This window comes from Vanellus vanellus (genome assembly GCF_965231255.1).
Source record: "Vanellus vanellus genome assembly, chromosome: 1".
NCBI classification, from domain to species: Eukaryota; Metazoa; Chordata; class Aves; order Charadriiformes; family Charadriidae; genus Vanellus; species Vanellus vanellus.
In genome coordinates, this window is record NC_138905.1 from 156,382,540 (window position 1) to 156,399,153 (window position 16,614).

The 16,614-nt window shown below is 41.3% G+C and overlaps 1 protein-coding gene across 2 annotated transcripts in view; it reads right to left on the reverse strand.

Moving 5' to 3' along the window:
- Positions 1-16,614, reverse strand: part of COL4A2 (collagen type IV alpha 2 chain) — a 147,674-nt gene that overhangs the window by 16,706 nt on the left and 114,354 nt on the right. For both annotated transcript variants that reach the window (XM_082498166.1, XM_082498165.1), the window contains 11 exons: positions 13,964-14,036; positions 13,772-13,878; positions 13,319-13,520; positions 12,495-12,554; positions 11,667-11,729; positions 8,003-8,110; positions 5,882-6,103; positions 3,533-3,694; positions 2,746-2,916; positions 1,457-1,600; positions 180-305 (listed from right to left, as the gene is read on the reverse strand). In XM_082498166.1, the coding sequence (XP_082354292.1) occupies positions 180-305; positions 1,457-1,600; positions 2,746-2,916; positions 3,533-3,694; positions 5,882-6,103; positions 8,003-8,110; positions 11,667-11,729; positions 12,495-12,554; positions 13,319-13,520; positions 13,772-13,878; positions 13,964-14,036 (1,438 nt within the window). The remainder of the gene's footprint in view (positions 1-179; positions 306-1,456; positions 1,601-2,745; positions 2,917-3,532; positions 3,695-5,881; positions 6,104-8,002; positions 8,111-11,666; positions 11,730-12,494; positions 12,555-13,318; positions 13,521-13,771; positions 13,879-13,963; positions 14,037-16,614) is intronic.

The following is a 16,614-nucleotide window of genomic DNA, read 5'->3' on the forward strand; positions in this document are numbered from 1 at the left end:
TTCCTTGGGGGTGGCTCTCTGAAACGTGGCTGGGACCTCAGCCTTCGCTGCCAAAGACCTTGCTGGGGGGGCTGCAGCACAGTGGTATGATGAGCGGGGAATATTTAATATGGTAACTGAGAAAAGACACCGCTCGATAGTCCTGAACGTGCTTGCTTTGTTTTGCTGTGACCACTGACCTTTTAAGCCAAAGAATCCCTTTGTGCCCCTTTCTCCAACATCTCCTTTTTCACCTTTAACTTCCATCATCATGCTGGGCTTGATCTTTGGGGGTTCTCCCGGGGGGCCTTGATCCCCACGGTCACCTAAAGGGTAAAAAACCCAACCATGTTACAAAAAGCTAGGCAGCGGCACTGCGTGGGAAAAAGTGAACAGAAGAGTGAATTAAGCAAAACGCGATTAAGAGATAATCTTGCACAAACTATGGAAAAGCCATTTGCATAAAAAGTTATCTGTGTCAATACAACGTGTTGGCAGAACAGCCAAGCATAAGAAAACATGAAAACTGAGTCAAACTTTTGTACGTATAATCCTGGGGAGCTGGACCCAATGACAGATAATTTACCTTTCAGCAGATCAATTAGGTATCATGTGTTTACAAAAAGCACACTGGAGGAAGCACAGAAAAGTGTTGGTTCCAGTGAAAGGGAAACTCTGAGTCAAAAAGCCCTAGGTGAAAGAAAGAATTTGGATTTGTTACCTGTTCCTTTTCCTGACTTGAAGGTTATGGTGATATCAGTAAATAATATCCAAATAATAAAAAAGCCACCCAGACTTGTCTCCTGTGATCTTACACTTCTTCACCAAGAAGTATATTTGCACTTTTCTTCACAGGGGCTGTTTTCACACCTGCCTTTTGCTCAGACCTTCCCTGAATTACTGGGAGCACTGTTTTGCAACCTTTGAATTGCAGATTGGTTTTCCTTAAGTACTTATCTCAGGGTCCCTAGAAAGAACGTTTTAGCCTTGTGGTAAAGCGTGTATTTGAAGATAATTGTATGCAAAGAAAAGAGGACTGAGTTGCAGTTTTAGTTTCACTGACGATGATATCAACTGATGTGTTTCTGACTTTCAAGTACTTAATTGCCTGGTTTTCTGAGTATTTCAGTGGCTTTGCACTGCAATTGGAGCAAAATCTAAATCTTTTCCCCCAGACACCTTACGCTTCCTGGGAAAATGTTCTGCACACACCCAGAGGTGCCACTGTCTGAGCTCAGCCAAATAATGAGATGTCTGTCTCCAACCTTACGTGTAAAGATTCACAAAGAGGTAACCTTTCCCTGAGCCTAAAATCCAGGCCTCTCTCTCGGCCAGAGGCCCATGTGTGAAATAGGTGGAGGAATATCTGAGCTAAATTTAGCGTGCGAAAAATGTGCCTTCTTTGTCTTTGTGTCCATGTAAAATAGTTCTCCAGATGTGAAAAGCAAACACACTGGTACCACCCATAAGCAAATACCTTTAAAGCCACGTGCGCCCTGTGCGCCTTTATCGCCCTGAGCCCCAAACGGGCCAAATTCTCCTTTGATTCCCTTGATGCCTGGTCTTCCTTTTAGGCCAGTCATGCCTTTGAAACCGTCAACGCCAGGTGAACCTCTTGAGCCTTTAAAGAAAGAAGGGGAAGAGAACTGTTACTTCACTCAGATTTCTGCAAGCTAAGTAAATGGGAACCAGCAACGCATGACTAAAACAGCATGAAAACAGTGCAGCCGTACGTATTTTCGGGTGCTTTGATGCCTAGGGCAATCTGCAGCCCTAGATCAGGCACCCAAGCTCTCTGAGAGGTAGACAAGAGCAGGGGTACACTGAACTGCCTCAACTGGACAAGAGGAGACTTTGTGGAGGTGACCAGAACTTAGTGTCTTCTTCTGAAAGATCAGTTTAACCCCCTCTACTACAGATAAGCTAGAGAAAGATACCTCGTTCCACACAAGGTTTTTAGTCAGCGCATTCTTCTACGTGTAGAGATATAAATCACAGGCCTAGGACTGGCTGGTCCTTTTTCACCAAAAATTCCCATACTCCTCTTTCCTAAACACGAGGATGCTGTTTTACATGGGTCATGCAAACAAATAGTTTTTCATTCTTCTAAAATGAGAGCTGATCAGTACTCCAAAGTTGTCCTAGGAAAAAGTCCTATCTTTCCAACTAATGAAATTGCAACATGCATTTTTAGGTATGCACCCCCTCTTTGTGTTTAACTTGGCTTCAAGTGGAATTGAATCCTGTTGAAACTCCCTGTGTGATGTAGACAACTTGCATTATACATAGTGTTTTCGTGGCTGGCAAGCGAGAATCTCACCTTCTCTATACGTAATGTTAGTATCCTGGTAAAAGTCAACATTGAGGTCTTATGTCTGGCATTGCTCAGTACACACCTGCCAGCTTTAAAAAAAAATTAAAGCAAAGGTTTGGGGAAACATCTCTTTAATTTCACTGAGAGCCAGTGGGACTGGGACAAGAGAAAGACTTTTGGAGAGAGAGAAGAGTAAATACTGTATATTTTTTAAAAGGAGAAATAAAACAGCCATTGCCCTTCTGAATAGGGCTGCACATCACAGGCTAGCATTTTACCAAGCACAATGCAGGGGAAAATAGACAGTGATTTTGGAATATATTAGGCACGTGACCATAATTCTTCTGTTTTAAACAGAGGTAGGCCAGCAGAGAACGTGTCCTGTTCAGCTCAGCATAGAACAGCTTTAAACAACATAATTATTTTTTTCAAAGCAGCTGTCCAGAGCTCACCTTTATCTCCTGGAAAACCATCCATTCCGCTTATGCCAGGGGGACCAGTCACGCCAGGTATACCTTGTAATCCCGGGTAACCTGTTTCACCTTTGTCACCAGACAGACCTTTCAGGCCCACTGGGCCAGGAAAACCTTGCTCACCATCTTCTCCCCTAGCACCAGGTGGACCTGACAAGTGAACATGCAAACAGGGAGAATAGTAAGTGTTTGGACATACATGACGATTTCATACAAGGTAGCTCAAGAGGGAGAAAGCTGCTATCCTACCAGCTTCATGTTGAGGGGGGGGAAATCAGGATTTTTTTCAGCAGAGAACTGCAGAAATGATTATAAAGACAAAGCAGCTCATCAATGCAAACCAGCCTCACTACCAGCGTGCTTCTGCACCCACTCCCAAAAGGACCTTCCCCTCCTCTTTAATTTAAGAATTAAGCCCCTTTTCCATAAGACTACTCCCATTAGGTAGCTCCCTTCTCCCAGTCTGCCACCAGCAAGCTCTGACCTGGCTTGGTAGGTGCCTATAGAAGGAAAAGCAGCAGCTCTGCCAGTGAGGATCATCATCACCCTTACTTCCCACCTGTGATACCAGCACAATTTGCAATTGTGTCTGTAGGCAGTGTCTGCAAGGCAGTGTCTGCACTACTACTGCCATTTCCCTGGCTGGGAATTAAAGCATGGCATGCGCCACAACCCCAAGCCTAACTTTCCCCTGTGGAAACCATACAGTTGCCCTGCCACAGAGAACTGGCAGGAGGAGTGACACAGGACGGTAACACTTCCTCACCAACAGGTCCTTGAGAGCCAGGCCCACCATCTGGCCCAGGGTTTCCTGGTGGCCCTGGGAATCCACGCGTTCCTGGTGTTCCCGGCAATCCCATCAAACCAGGGAGACCTTGTGGCCCTGGATTTCCTTTGGATCCTGGCAAACCTGGGTTACCATCCGCTCCTAAAATACCATAATTATGCATTAGAGAGCATAAAAATCTAGAGAGCTGATTATTACATATCACTTCTGTGTATGCACTAGTCTTTCAGGGTATGTTTTTCCTCTGAAAATGCAGTGAGAACAGGAAAAGCAAATTAAAAGACTGCTCATTAGTTTTCAAATAATTGATATTAGCAGTACTGATATCAATATTTGCATCAGAAAGGTTGACTGTCTCTTTCAGATGAATGGAAGCAATTTGGCACTATGTAGATACGATGGAGCAGGTGTCTTCCACTTTTAACCCCAATAATTCTGTAATGCCTGATCTCTCTCTTTATCACGTACATCTTTGTAAGAATCGAATCAAGCAGCTGACTGAACCCCCGAAATAATGCTCTGTATCTTTTCTAAATTGTGATAAGCAGGAATGAGAACATTTAAGGCAGATGGGGGGTTCTGGTTTTGTGTTATTGTGCAGAAATTTTCAAGTGAGGTTGTTTCAAAACATTGTTGTAAGATTCATGGACATTCCTAAGCAAAAAGGCCCTGATTCTACATGACTTAGTGCACTGGGTAAAAATTTACATCTTGATGATGTAAGAGCAAAGGGAGTGTCAAGATTTAAAAGGTAATGCCTGCTTTCCATTCAGATTAGAGAAGCAGCGCTGTACAAGACCTCGAAAGTACATGGCCCTTAAAATCCAGGCCAAGCGGATCTGCTTCTTTTTATTCAGGTTTTACATCAGTGTAGGTCCGTTGGCTTGACCAGTTAAGTGTGCTTTACAACTGAGGTCACGTAAGGTGAGTTTTCTCAACAGCAGAATACAGGCTTTAGCTATCTACTCACTGGGGCTAGCAGTTTAAGTGGCAAAGGTGATAGAAAGGAATCACTGGCCACTTCATATAAAACTAAAAAGCCATGACTCATAAAAAAATTAACTTTTTTTTTTGAGCCATTCTGTCAGAACTGTAAAATAAATCAAGACCAGACAACTGAGTAATGCTTTTCTGTTTCATTGCACTTATTTTTTATTATTACTGAAAACTTAGTTCTACAAAAATGCTTAAAAGAAGGTAGAAAGTAAGGCTTTTTAAATTTCCTTTTCTATCCATATTTTACCTTGAATTTCTTCTCCTTTTCAGAGGTGTTAGTGATGTTTTCGGCCTTTTCTCAAACTTGCCAGGCGCAACAGAGCTGCCTTCATCCCTTTCCTTCACTCTGGGGCTCTACTGAAGGTGAAACCAGCTCTCCTCACTTCAAATAACTCACGTAAGATAATGCTCTTATTTTCTTTTTTTTTTCTTTTAATTTGTATTGAAAATCATGAGAAGAGTCTCCAAAACAAGTTCCTGTGATATACCTCCTTGCTTTGAGCTAGTCACAAAACTACTACTCCTTTCTCAGGTCTACAACAGGGCAAGGGGGTAATCAGCAGCCCTAAATTTAACTATGTGCCCAAATGCTACTGAAACTGTGTAGCAGGGGATGCTTGATTCCCACATGCGCTTTTGAAGGTCCTCCACAGAATTCAGAGTGACAAAGTCAGATTTTGTAGAGAAACTATGGTTTTCTGTATTTTCTGTAGGAAGTTTAGTCTGTTTCTTAAGCTCTGTGAAATAACGAAATAAAATGAACACCCTAAAGTTATGAATAAGTATCTAATGTTATCTTTTTCTTGTTCCTGAGTGCCTAAAGACTGACTAGGTAAAACGGCTTATTAACATTTTCTAAACACTACGTCCTCTTAGTTAAAATTTACAAATTCTGCACGAGTGCAATGTTCTATTCTGCAAAGCCATGGGAAACAATCTCAGTATTATGCAGTATGTAAGTGAAAAGTCGGGATAACAAGTACATCACCATTCCCTTTACAATGGGAAAAATTAACAGTACATCTGAACACAACAAAGATGAGCAAAATCTGGTTCTCTGGTATCCTATTGTAGCTCGTTTCATGTACTGCAATATGAAGGAGTGCTGGTCACAAGCAACGGATCTCCAGAAGGTGTTTGGAGGAGCTAGGCATATTAGTAACAGCTGAGGTAGACGGGGAAGGGATAGGACATCATCAGGCACTGGGATTTGATGCTGGGGTCATCCGTACCTCCAACCTGTCCTAACATGGTCTCTTACTACTCACATTTCTATGATTTGGCTACATTTAAATCACATTCAAGCATTTCTTTTTTTGAAGTAGCCGTTACCTCTAATTCCTGGTACTCCTTGATCTCCTGGTGCGCCTTTCAACCCCGGGAAGCCGGGGAGCCCAGCATCCCCTCGGGAACCTGCTGCTGCTCCTAAAACGTCACCAGGAAAGCCCTTTGGTCCCACTGCTCCTGGAGCACCAGATTTTCCTGTAAGGCCTGGGTGTCCCTGCAGTCCAGGTAGACCGTTCAGGCCCCTGTCTCCCCTGGGCCCAGTAAAACCTAGAAATAAACCAAGGATTAGACATCACAGGATTCACTACAAATGTTGGAGTTCAAATCCTAGCTACACCATCATAATGCCTTTTGTATTACTGTAATTTCCTCTAGTTCTTAGCAGAAACCTGTAGAATCAAAGTGTTACATAAACATTTTTAAACCACGTAGCATTTGTAAGAACATTTGACCAAATGTGGAAATTGGCAGAACTAACAGGTGACCCCTCAGGATACCCAGTGTTTAGGTGATAAAAGATCCACAGCTCCAAGCACAGTTACTTCTGTGCAACTATTTTGACATGGCTATTGCAGCATTTTATAAACATCTTATTCTGTAAGGATAAAACAACAGTTCCTGTACACAAAACCCCGGGTTGATATGCAGCAGGGGTAAGACATTTCAGGGAGTCAAATTTGAAAAAATAAATGAGTGAACGTGTATTGGTAGACTGGGAAGACCTGGGGGGCTTGCCCAGAAGGGTCATTGCTGTTGCTATTCCCCACACATCTCAAGGGAACAATGCCAATTGCTTCATGCTCTTGATGAAGGAGCACCACTGTCCCTGTCCTCCACCATGTAGGTGAAGGACTGGGAGGGCACAAGCCCCCATTGCCACAAATGACAGGGGAAGGGCTTCTTGTGGACTGGGAAATGGGACCCAGACTGGAAGTTAAATCCAAGCACTGGTGAAAGACATGGAAGACTGCAGAAAATTGGTCTGAGTGACGACCACCCTGTGGCCTGGGAGCCATATGGTATGGGAACCCTAATTTAGCGTTTAGAGCACTCTGCAGAGGTTAGCAGGGGAAATACAGGTCCATGGTCCTGCCCTACACTGCACAGAGCCATGTTTTATGATGCATCCCTTGCCTGTTGAGCAGGACATGCATCAACACTTCTTTTGCTTTCTCTTCTGCTTCTACAGATGCTGTAGATGAGCCTAGAGAATATTTCCAGGTTGTGTGCTGCCTTAGCGTGAAGCAGCACCCGGGCACTGGATTTGGGAAAGTTTGCAGCACTTTGGTATCTGTGAAGATTTAGGTATTGGAAAACAGATAGATGAAGAGAATTTCTAAAGAGCTCCTAAATTAAGTTGCTTCTGAATTGTGCTACGTAAAAAACTCAGTGCATGTTTCACTGACCAAATTAACCCGGTCAACCACAGGGAAGTGGTGATTTCTGGCAGTAACTTGCTGGACTGACCGATGATCCGTGAACATTCCCACTGCAGCTTATACGTGTGTGCAGTGGCACTATTTTAGGGTCATCTGACTTACTATCTACAAATAGATCAATTATACATGTAATTAATTTATGTGTCTTGGACATCCTGGAACCTCTGGAGAGATACAGAAGCCCTGAGATTTAATCTGTATTTATTACAGACTAGCATAAAATATGACAGGCACTGAACACTTGCAAACACTGTTTGGAAACACAGCTGCCTATGGGCAAGGTGAGTAGCCAGTACTCCCCCTTTTGATATGTCCAGTATAATTTATACTAATGCTGGAAAGAGTTAAAAAGAGTTAAATAGAAATACATAGAAAATGTATTTTCTTCCTTTCTGTGTCATCATTCTGAGTACATTCCATTTGGAATCTGAAATCTCGCTACTGAATTTCTTTATTTCTCTGTGATCTTCATGAATTTTTAGTGTCACATTTATAATTTTGCACTATGAAGCAGATTTTAAAAGGTTAGCATCTAAGTTACTTTTCAGCATTATAGAAAGTTGCAGGAAATCCTTTTGGATCTGAAAAGTAGAAGTTTTGTATAAAGGTTTCTTGTTTGAACATGGAAGGGAAGATAAGTGAAAACGTATCTGCAGTCAGGTTTCTGTGTTTCAGTGACAGTTGTGAAGAGGTCGAAAGAAAAGAACAATTAATTATTTCAAGATACCTGGAGGACCTGGGAATCCTTCCCGACCTGGATCACCTCGTGTACCATTTAGCCCTGGGTATCCCACTGGACCTGGATCACCTGGGAATCCTCTTGCACCTTTTGCACCTAAATTATATAAAAGAAATTAAGAAAGTGTGATCTGAACAAACAAAACAGAAATGTGCGTATAATATAAGAAAAGGTAGTCGTAAATATCATCTTGATGTGTTTCCGGATGCAAAGATGAAACTTTTTTTAAAGATTCAATGAGACTATCCTGTAGCTTTTTAACAGTATTCAAAATCCCAAGACATGGACCAAAAATTTAGGCTAAGTGTCCTTACAAACATAGATTAACCTGACTTAAAGACTAATGACATGGAGACTACTAGGGTGAAAATAATTAGTTGCACAGACTTTTGGAGACTTTTAATATTTTGTAAATTAAGGCTTTTAGCTTAAGGTCAAAAGGCAATGTCAAAGAATGCTCAACAGAAATGGGCACAAATGAGATGCTGTAGGAGGGACAAATTTTTCCCTTCCCTGCTAAACTGATCACAGAACAAGAGCAGACTGGTTTAGATAACCACGGAACAGAAATGTAAGGCTAAAGGTTAGAACTAATCATCCTAGAAACGGAATACAAATTAACTAGCCTACTTACTATATTTGTAACAGTACAGGTTTACAGCTTTGGTAGTAAAAGATGGGCTGTGCCATGAAAAAGTGTTCCTCTGGCACTGAACTCATGTTCATACTGAACTACCTCCTGGCAGGTAAAATGAGACCTCACTTCCTTGTGATGTAGTATTTGACATTTGGGTAAGGGCAAATATTACTGCTTCTTAACATTTCAAAAGCTGCAAGCATTTTGTAGGATTCTTTTGTTAAGTTTATAAAATTATATTATTTAATCCCCCCTGCCCCCCCCCCCCCCCCAGTAGTTTTATTACATAAGTCATTAATTCATTGTATTCCAAGACCAAGATTTTTTGGTAAAGTTCGTTCTTTGAAAATAATTCCTGTGGAATGCTTTGTTTCCCTACCCTCCCCAGCTTCTCGAACTCTTTAAAGTTCCCAGCTCAAGCTTGAAGGTCAACAACATGCTTTAACATTTTAAGTGTTGTTGCTTAGCATCACCATGAATTACAACTCCTTTATTTATTACACTGTGAGCAAGTTTCTCACCACCTCTAACTATGACAAACCAAGGAAAATATCACTTGAATTTTGATACATTTTCCACTTCAGTTTTCTAAATTTCCATTACTTAACCACGATTTTTTGCAGTTTTAGCTGTTATTTGTGACGGGGAGAAGGAAACCTTTAAAAAGACCACACATAAGATCCACATAAACAGCCAATGCAGTGTGAATAGCGTTTTCCCAGTGCCGTACAGGACTATTGTTCTCTCCCTTATAGGAACAATAACTTCTCAGAAAGCAATTAAAAGGAAAAACCCTAGGCTTTCAGGTCTCAGTGAAAAATTCTAATGTGCGTCTTATCCAAATAACATCTTGGTCTTGTTTCCCATCTGTAATAACTGACTTTCATTCATTCTGTTCAGTATGGAACTAATTAAAAAGCCATGGTAGAGAAAGAAGGTGGCGGATGGAGAATGCAATCACTGGTTACCACAGATTTCAGTAACTCATTATGCGATGTTAGCTGGTGTTAACTTGTTGTGCCAAACAGTAGTAAGAAAAAGTTTGTATTTTACACCAATGTTTAGTTTGCAAGCGCTTTAGCTGAACTTTTGAAACTGAAAACAACAAAAAACTTTTTATTCAAAAGCGATCATGTAGGTCTTGAGACTACTGAATAAACAAGGATGTAACTTAAGGTGGGCTGTGCATGCTGCCAGGAATTTCAAAGGAACGCAAGGCTGTGAGACTAAAAAGATGACTCCTTGCTTGATGTTCTGAGTGTCATCAGCACCTAGGACACTGAGAGACTTGATTGTCTACAGCAGAGCTCCATCCTGGCTGAAAAGCCAGCAAGAAATCTTGTGGACAAAATCACATCACTCTAAGCAGACAATGAAAATAGTTTAAAGGAGGTGTTGGTGCTTTTGTGTCAATCAGGAGAATGTGGGTGGGAATGATGCTGCAGGATACTAGGTTGACAGAGCTACGGCACGAAGAAGCTGCGTAAAGTTGTAAAATGTGTCCTGTTCCTCCTGGGTTTCCAGCTCCAAAACTGACTCAGGTTGAAAGGCAGCTATGAACAGAGTTCTGCACTGGGCTCAGCAAGGGGCCTTTTCCAGTTTTTGGAGTGAAGGCATGCAAAACAAATCTTAAAATTACTAAAACACCTAAGCTGACAAAGACTCGTTAAAGAGCTAACCAAAAGTATAAAATATAAACAGCATGAAAACAGCATCACTTGTGCTACAGCAGTCTTACAGCTAGGAGTTAAATTTGACTGTATTTGCTGTAAGAAAAACCTTCAAGTTCATATGAATGAAAGAATAAAAAAATCATCATACTCAGAAAAAAATTACAAAGATGGCAAAGAAAACAACCTTCAGAAGCATTGATCCTAACAGCAAACTAAGGCATTAGGACTAAGGAAACACACGTCAGAGATACACATCATCTTTCAACAGAGATAAAACGTTCCCTTTTAAGATCCGTTACTCAATCATCCGTTAGTCAAATCAATCCATCAATCCATGCATGCCATAATATACCTTGTGCTGGAAAAAAAACCCAACCCTTGACCTTAAAATTTATAATTCAGATCTATGACCTTGGCTAAAGCACAGGGGGCACGGGAACAGGTGCATCATTAATTTTACCGTTCCCAAACTTTGAAGGACCCAGTTATGGTTTTCGTCAGTACCTTTACCAGCTGGTGATGAGAAGGATTTACTGAAAAACAGCTTTATTGCTTAGGCTGGGAGTACATAAACTTATAGGAACTACCAGCGTTGGCCAGAGGTTCCCTCTTCAATGTCAATTGTCATGACTGTTCAGCACACCTTGTCAGTGTTTCTCTCAATTCCATCTCACACAGTCCTTCAGACCCTGTCCCCACCTCCTCTTCCTCTTCCTTTTAGAAAGAGTTGGGGAACCGTTAGTGCTGGGAAGGCCCAGGATCACTGGATGGTCATTCTGGGCTAGAGTGGACCAGCTTTGCAAGGAAGGCTACAGACAGCCAACTGCATTGCATCAGACAACCTGGCCCATTACACCGAGCAGTGTTAAAGACTTTAGGCTCAGGCTCGCTGAAGGCGCTCTGTATATCACACGAGGAGGAATAATAAGAAGGATCTGCCACAGTCCTCAACCTTTTATCGCCCTGCTCTCAAGAGGACAGGATTTTCCTTGTTAGGTGTCCAGTCAGCTCTGAAAGACCTCGGTATACTCTCTACCAATAAACTTGTAGACTGTCTCTGTAGACTCTCACTTATTCGCCTGTGGAGAACAGCAAACGAGCTGTCCTTTCTGTCTTCTGTTTCATGGCTGATGCTCATTAGCAAAGGCAAAATTAGCTCAGGAATGGTGCAGCCACTTGGGCTGCACGCTGCTTAGGTCTCTCTGCTGGCTTCAAGTTAATGCTGTCCTCCATTGTTATTTCTCAAACTCGCTGCCTGCTAAGGCTCAGCTTTAATCGATCTGGCAAGAACTCCCTCAAAACATAGTGTATGTGGGAAACAAAGGTGAAGGCAAAATGTTACCTGTGGCTCCTGGCAGTCCTGGCTTGCCTTGGGATCCCTTTGGTGGCCTCACACACCCTGCGCCTGCAAACAAAGAGGGTTAGCCACACCAGAGGTGCTCATATGCTGCCTCTCATCAGCTCTGCGCCTGCAGTTGAGACAACTTCATTAAAGCAGGGGAATGAAATTAACAGGCAAAACCCTATTTTTTTTTTTTTTAAGTTTTATTTGTCATAAAAAAAAATGGTCACGGGTGTCGTTTTCAGGGAAGCACTCAAGCTGAGCTCCACCCCAAGAGCTGCTCTTCTATTTTACAGGGGTTATGGTGGCTACTCCAGTTAGACCAGCATGGGAAGGGTAGTCCAATCTCATGGATGACTGTATTTTTCAGAGTAAGAGAGACACTTTGTTTCCCTGTGGGCAATTTATACCCCTGAAGCAATCATGTCATTTTTTTCTACAAATGAAGGGTTTTTTTCTTTACATGCCAAATTGTACTGAAAATCTTCACTCACTTTAAAAAAGTTGCTTACATTTTCTTGGGCACCTAATTTCTGGGACTGTTGTTATAGATTAATCATTATTTTGTCACAATAAACACTCAGGAGCAATGAAATAAAGAACTTCTGAACTGCAGAGCTAAAAGTGCAATAATTTTAGAATATGTTCAATTTGATTAAATTACTTTAGGGCTACATACAGTATTATGCATGGTTATTTGTGACCTGAAGTTCAAACAGTTTACAATCAAGACCGTCCAAAGGAGTCATCAGAAAGAAAGTATCAAGCCATAAGAGCAGTGTAGGGCTAAATATTAAAAGATATTCAAGCCATTTGTATGTAGAGTACCTGACCATATTGGCTCGGTTCCATCTCCTCTAGAAAAGTCTTCAGTGACCTGCCCACAGTCTATGAGCAAGGAATGGGAAAAGACAGTTATTATTTAAAAGAGAAAAATTGTAAAATGCTCTCGATTCTAACCAAAATGTCTATTACAACATCAGATAATGTATTCTTTTATGTATTAAGCATACACAAAACACAAACTATTTGCTCTGACATACTGGGGCTCTCTATCCATGTTAGATCCAGGCCTGAAACCTAACCCTGCCAGAGTTAGGAGGCTACGTCTCCCATGCACTGTGTAAGGTTGTCAGGTGCCTGCTCTGGCTTGAATATTCTGCCAGGCATCTCAAAGTCGAGCAATAAAACTTTGAGCCTGAGCTCTTGTGAATGTAGCCCTGGCATTCTTACACTGGAAGGGTCTCATAAAGCTGCAGAGATACTATGAAAAGCTCTGAAGGACGGATACATGATTTTCTCTGGTCAATTAAAAGATTGTGTTGGATGGGGAAGACCAGAGGAAACCACCTGTGAGTACTCCAACGGCAGGACATTGCTCCATTGCCTCCAACTGCTTGACACCTAAAAGATGTTACTTGCTGGCACTAACACGTTCATTCATGCTATTTCAATATCTGATATGAAATTATGGGGACTTCTGAAGTATTTCCTTCTTTAAGATTTCTGGACAACTAATACAAGCAATCCCTTTTGACCCACATAACCCCCACCAAATGCTACCTTTTCAACAGTGGTGCTGTACAGATGCTGCACACAATTCAGTATTGATCTCCCATGGCTTTGATGTAAGACAGAGTGGTGTCTCTTACCTAGTTGGCCAGGCTCTCCTGGCACACCGGGCAGACCTGGAGGTCCCGGGTTTCCATCTTGTCCATGATCACCTGGAGGACCCCGGTACCCTTTTGGACCAGGAAATGCTTCACCTGGCGGGCCTGCTTCTCCTGGAAAGCCCTTTGGGCCTAATTCACCTGGGTAACCAGGATCACCAGGGAAACCTCTGATACCATCACCCTGCGGGAAGTGAATGGAGGTGGTGACTCCTGACTTTGCTGAGAAACAAACAAAACTCAAATAGTTGAACTACTCTCATGAATAATATCTTATAGGCAGTAATTCCTCATGTGTTGCACCCCAGCTCTTTAGATCAACATTGCAAATAAAATATATTTGAAATAATCTGACTTTAATTTAGACCTAGTTTAAAGAAATTTAAACTAGTAATTGAGTGTGGTGGAAATGACTTAGTTGTATTTGCTACTTACTGGAAGGCCAGGCTGTCCTGGTAAGCCATCTAATCCATCTCTACCTGGGAAACCATCTTCACCTCTGATACCAGGCAGCCCAGGATCTCCTCGGATTCCTTTGGTGCCTAAAGAGGACCTTTTATTGTGAGACCAACCTCTCACGAAAGGTATAAATAATGGCAAAATACACGTGACAAATTTTTACCCTACCTTTAGTAGTTATGTATAAAGAATCTCCCTTTTGTCCTTTTGGTCCAGGAAATCCATCTTGACCTGAAAATCCCTGGTGTTACAGACATTTAAAAAAAAAAGAGACAGAACCACTTAAGAAGTAAGTATCAAGATTTGTATTTCCACTGTCCTGCTTAAAAAAAGTCTCCTTAAATTTTGCTGCTTTCCTGTTACTTTCTGTGAATTATTTCCTCTTCAGTAAACCCATTCTTGTGCCTGAATCCTTATTACTATTTCCTAACTAGGATCAAGGTCTATATGGCATGGTAGGGGAGCTTCTGCATGAGGATGGCATTGGGAGAGCTGTGGCTTTCCATGAGCTAAAGTCCTGCAGATGACTGCAGCTGCAGAACTGTGTTGGAGAAAACATGATAAATTACTCAGTGTTAGCCACCAAGGAGATTACTGTAAGCAAGTCTTTGGCACCATGGAAACAAAACTCAGGGTTATATTGACCTGCAATTCCACCTGCCCACTGCTACAAAAGAGGACAGCCTTGTAGCTGGCAGTGGGTTGTGATTCACAACACTGTTGTGGGGCTGAAAAGTAGCACTGTCTTCATTTACCAGAGAGAAGAACTTGGGCGCAGAGTGATTAAATGACCTGCCCCAAACCACAGACCCGTAGGAAAGGTTTTGGTTGGAAGGGAGAGCAGGTGCCTGATCCAACTCACTGCTTGCATCTACAAGAAGGTTGCTCAGTGCCTTTTGTCCAGTCAAGCTTTGAAAAGCTCCGAGAAGGGAGATGTCCTCTCTTGCGAAGGCAAACTGTGGTGAAGCTAAAGACCAGCCTTTGGCATTCCCGACCCTTTGGATCAGAATCCTCCTCCTGAACAGCCCATCTGAAAGTGGTATTGCTAGCTCCTGGCCAAGAGCCCTTCAGTCACAGGACTGAACCCATGGCAGATGCCAAGACCCAGAGGTTACAGATTAATTTACCATTCACTATGTTATGCCAATTAGCTTTGAGCCTGAATAATTACATGCACGCTCACTAAAATATAAACCATGCATGCTAGGTTTTCCCTAGCCTCCTCTTACTGAATTCCCAGGTAGACACTGAATGAAAGGGATGTACCTGACACATTTATTTTTTGTTTCATATACTCCTGTGCCATACATTTTTTAATAGTATGCCTTTTACATCACTGTCTTTTACTGACATTCCCCAAGATTTTCTTGGGAGAAAAGCACGTGTGGAAACTGTATGTCAGCTGCAGGTCACGTTCACACGTTCACGCTTCTGTAAGTGTAAAGGGTGAGATCAAATTTGAGTACAAGGATCCTGCTTTAACCAGCCATATTTGAAAACTGCATTTTAATGGTCAGTGAAGCCACATCTATACATCCCTGTAGAGATGTTTCTTTTGGTCATCGCTTTTTGCAGGCCAAAAGAAATCTCAGAAGCTTAATATAATGCTGAACTATTTCACTGACCATATAACTGCAAAAATCTTCAGCAATAACACTGTATTAATAGTATGATGTTCACTTTACTATTTTTTGTTTTCAAAATTGTTGTGTATAATGCAATTTAGCACATAGGTGTTTTAAAATAGTTTTACAGCTGTTTCTATTTTCTCTTTCTCCACAGAAAAAAATACACTTTGCTTGGGATAAAGTTTTATTTTCATTAAATTGATATAGAACTGGTTTAGATTAAGTATATTTATTGTCCATATATGTAACTTGTTGAACATGCTTAAAGAAATATGGAGTCACTTCTGCCTAAGAATATAGACTGAGAATATTTAAGCTAAATTGTTTTACTTTGAATTTGTTGCAGACAAAAAGCTGAGATAAAGTCAGGGCTTTGCTGCTGAGTGATATTTTGCTATGCTATGCTATGTTTGTATATGTCTATACTACTGTCTCTTCTACAGTAACTTAAATTCTGGGATGAAGAAATTTAAATCCTTCATTTCAGAGGCAAAAAACCTTGCAGAACTTGCAAAATTTTAAATGAAATGTCAACATTGAACTTCTTGAAAATATTTCTGTCAATTTTTTCATGACTTCTAGAAAGTAGAACTTTTCAGAAAAGTATTTTGAATTTTCAGAAAAAAAAAATCTTTTTTTTTTGCTTTTTTGACAGCCACAATCAAGTCAAAGTTTATTTTACTTTAGTTCAAAAAAATCCCCAAACTTCAGTTAGTTCTGAATGAGTTTGGTTTTTTGATGTTCAGAAGACTCTAAAGCATTAACTAAAACCGTTCTGTTTGCTCTGACATCTCTGCATAAACAAAAGCAGTTTTGGGTCAGCTTTACAAATATTTTATTCTAAATTCTTGAGAGATGTGGCTTCCCGAAGTCAGTTCTGAAGGTGAGGAACCATGATGCAGTTGGCATACTACACAGTACAGCACCTTTAAGTGTGAGTAACAAGCAAGCAATTATAAGCAAAGCCCTTTTCTTGGGGTTATTGAACTGTAGTTTTTAGGATGACTTAATGTAAACAAGAACCTTACATTTAATCCGTTTGACATAGGCATCTTATTAGCAACAACCTCAAGGAACTACTGGAATTGTTACCCTTCTAGATGGTCAGATCATACTCAGTACTACAGCTGCTTGAATGGGGTCTGCTGAAAAAGCTTTGTTTAAATGGGAAGTGGACTTTGGATTATGTGG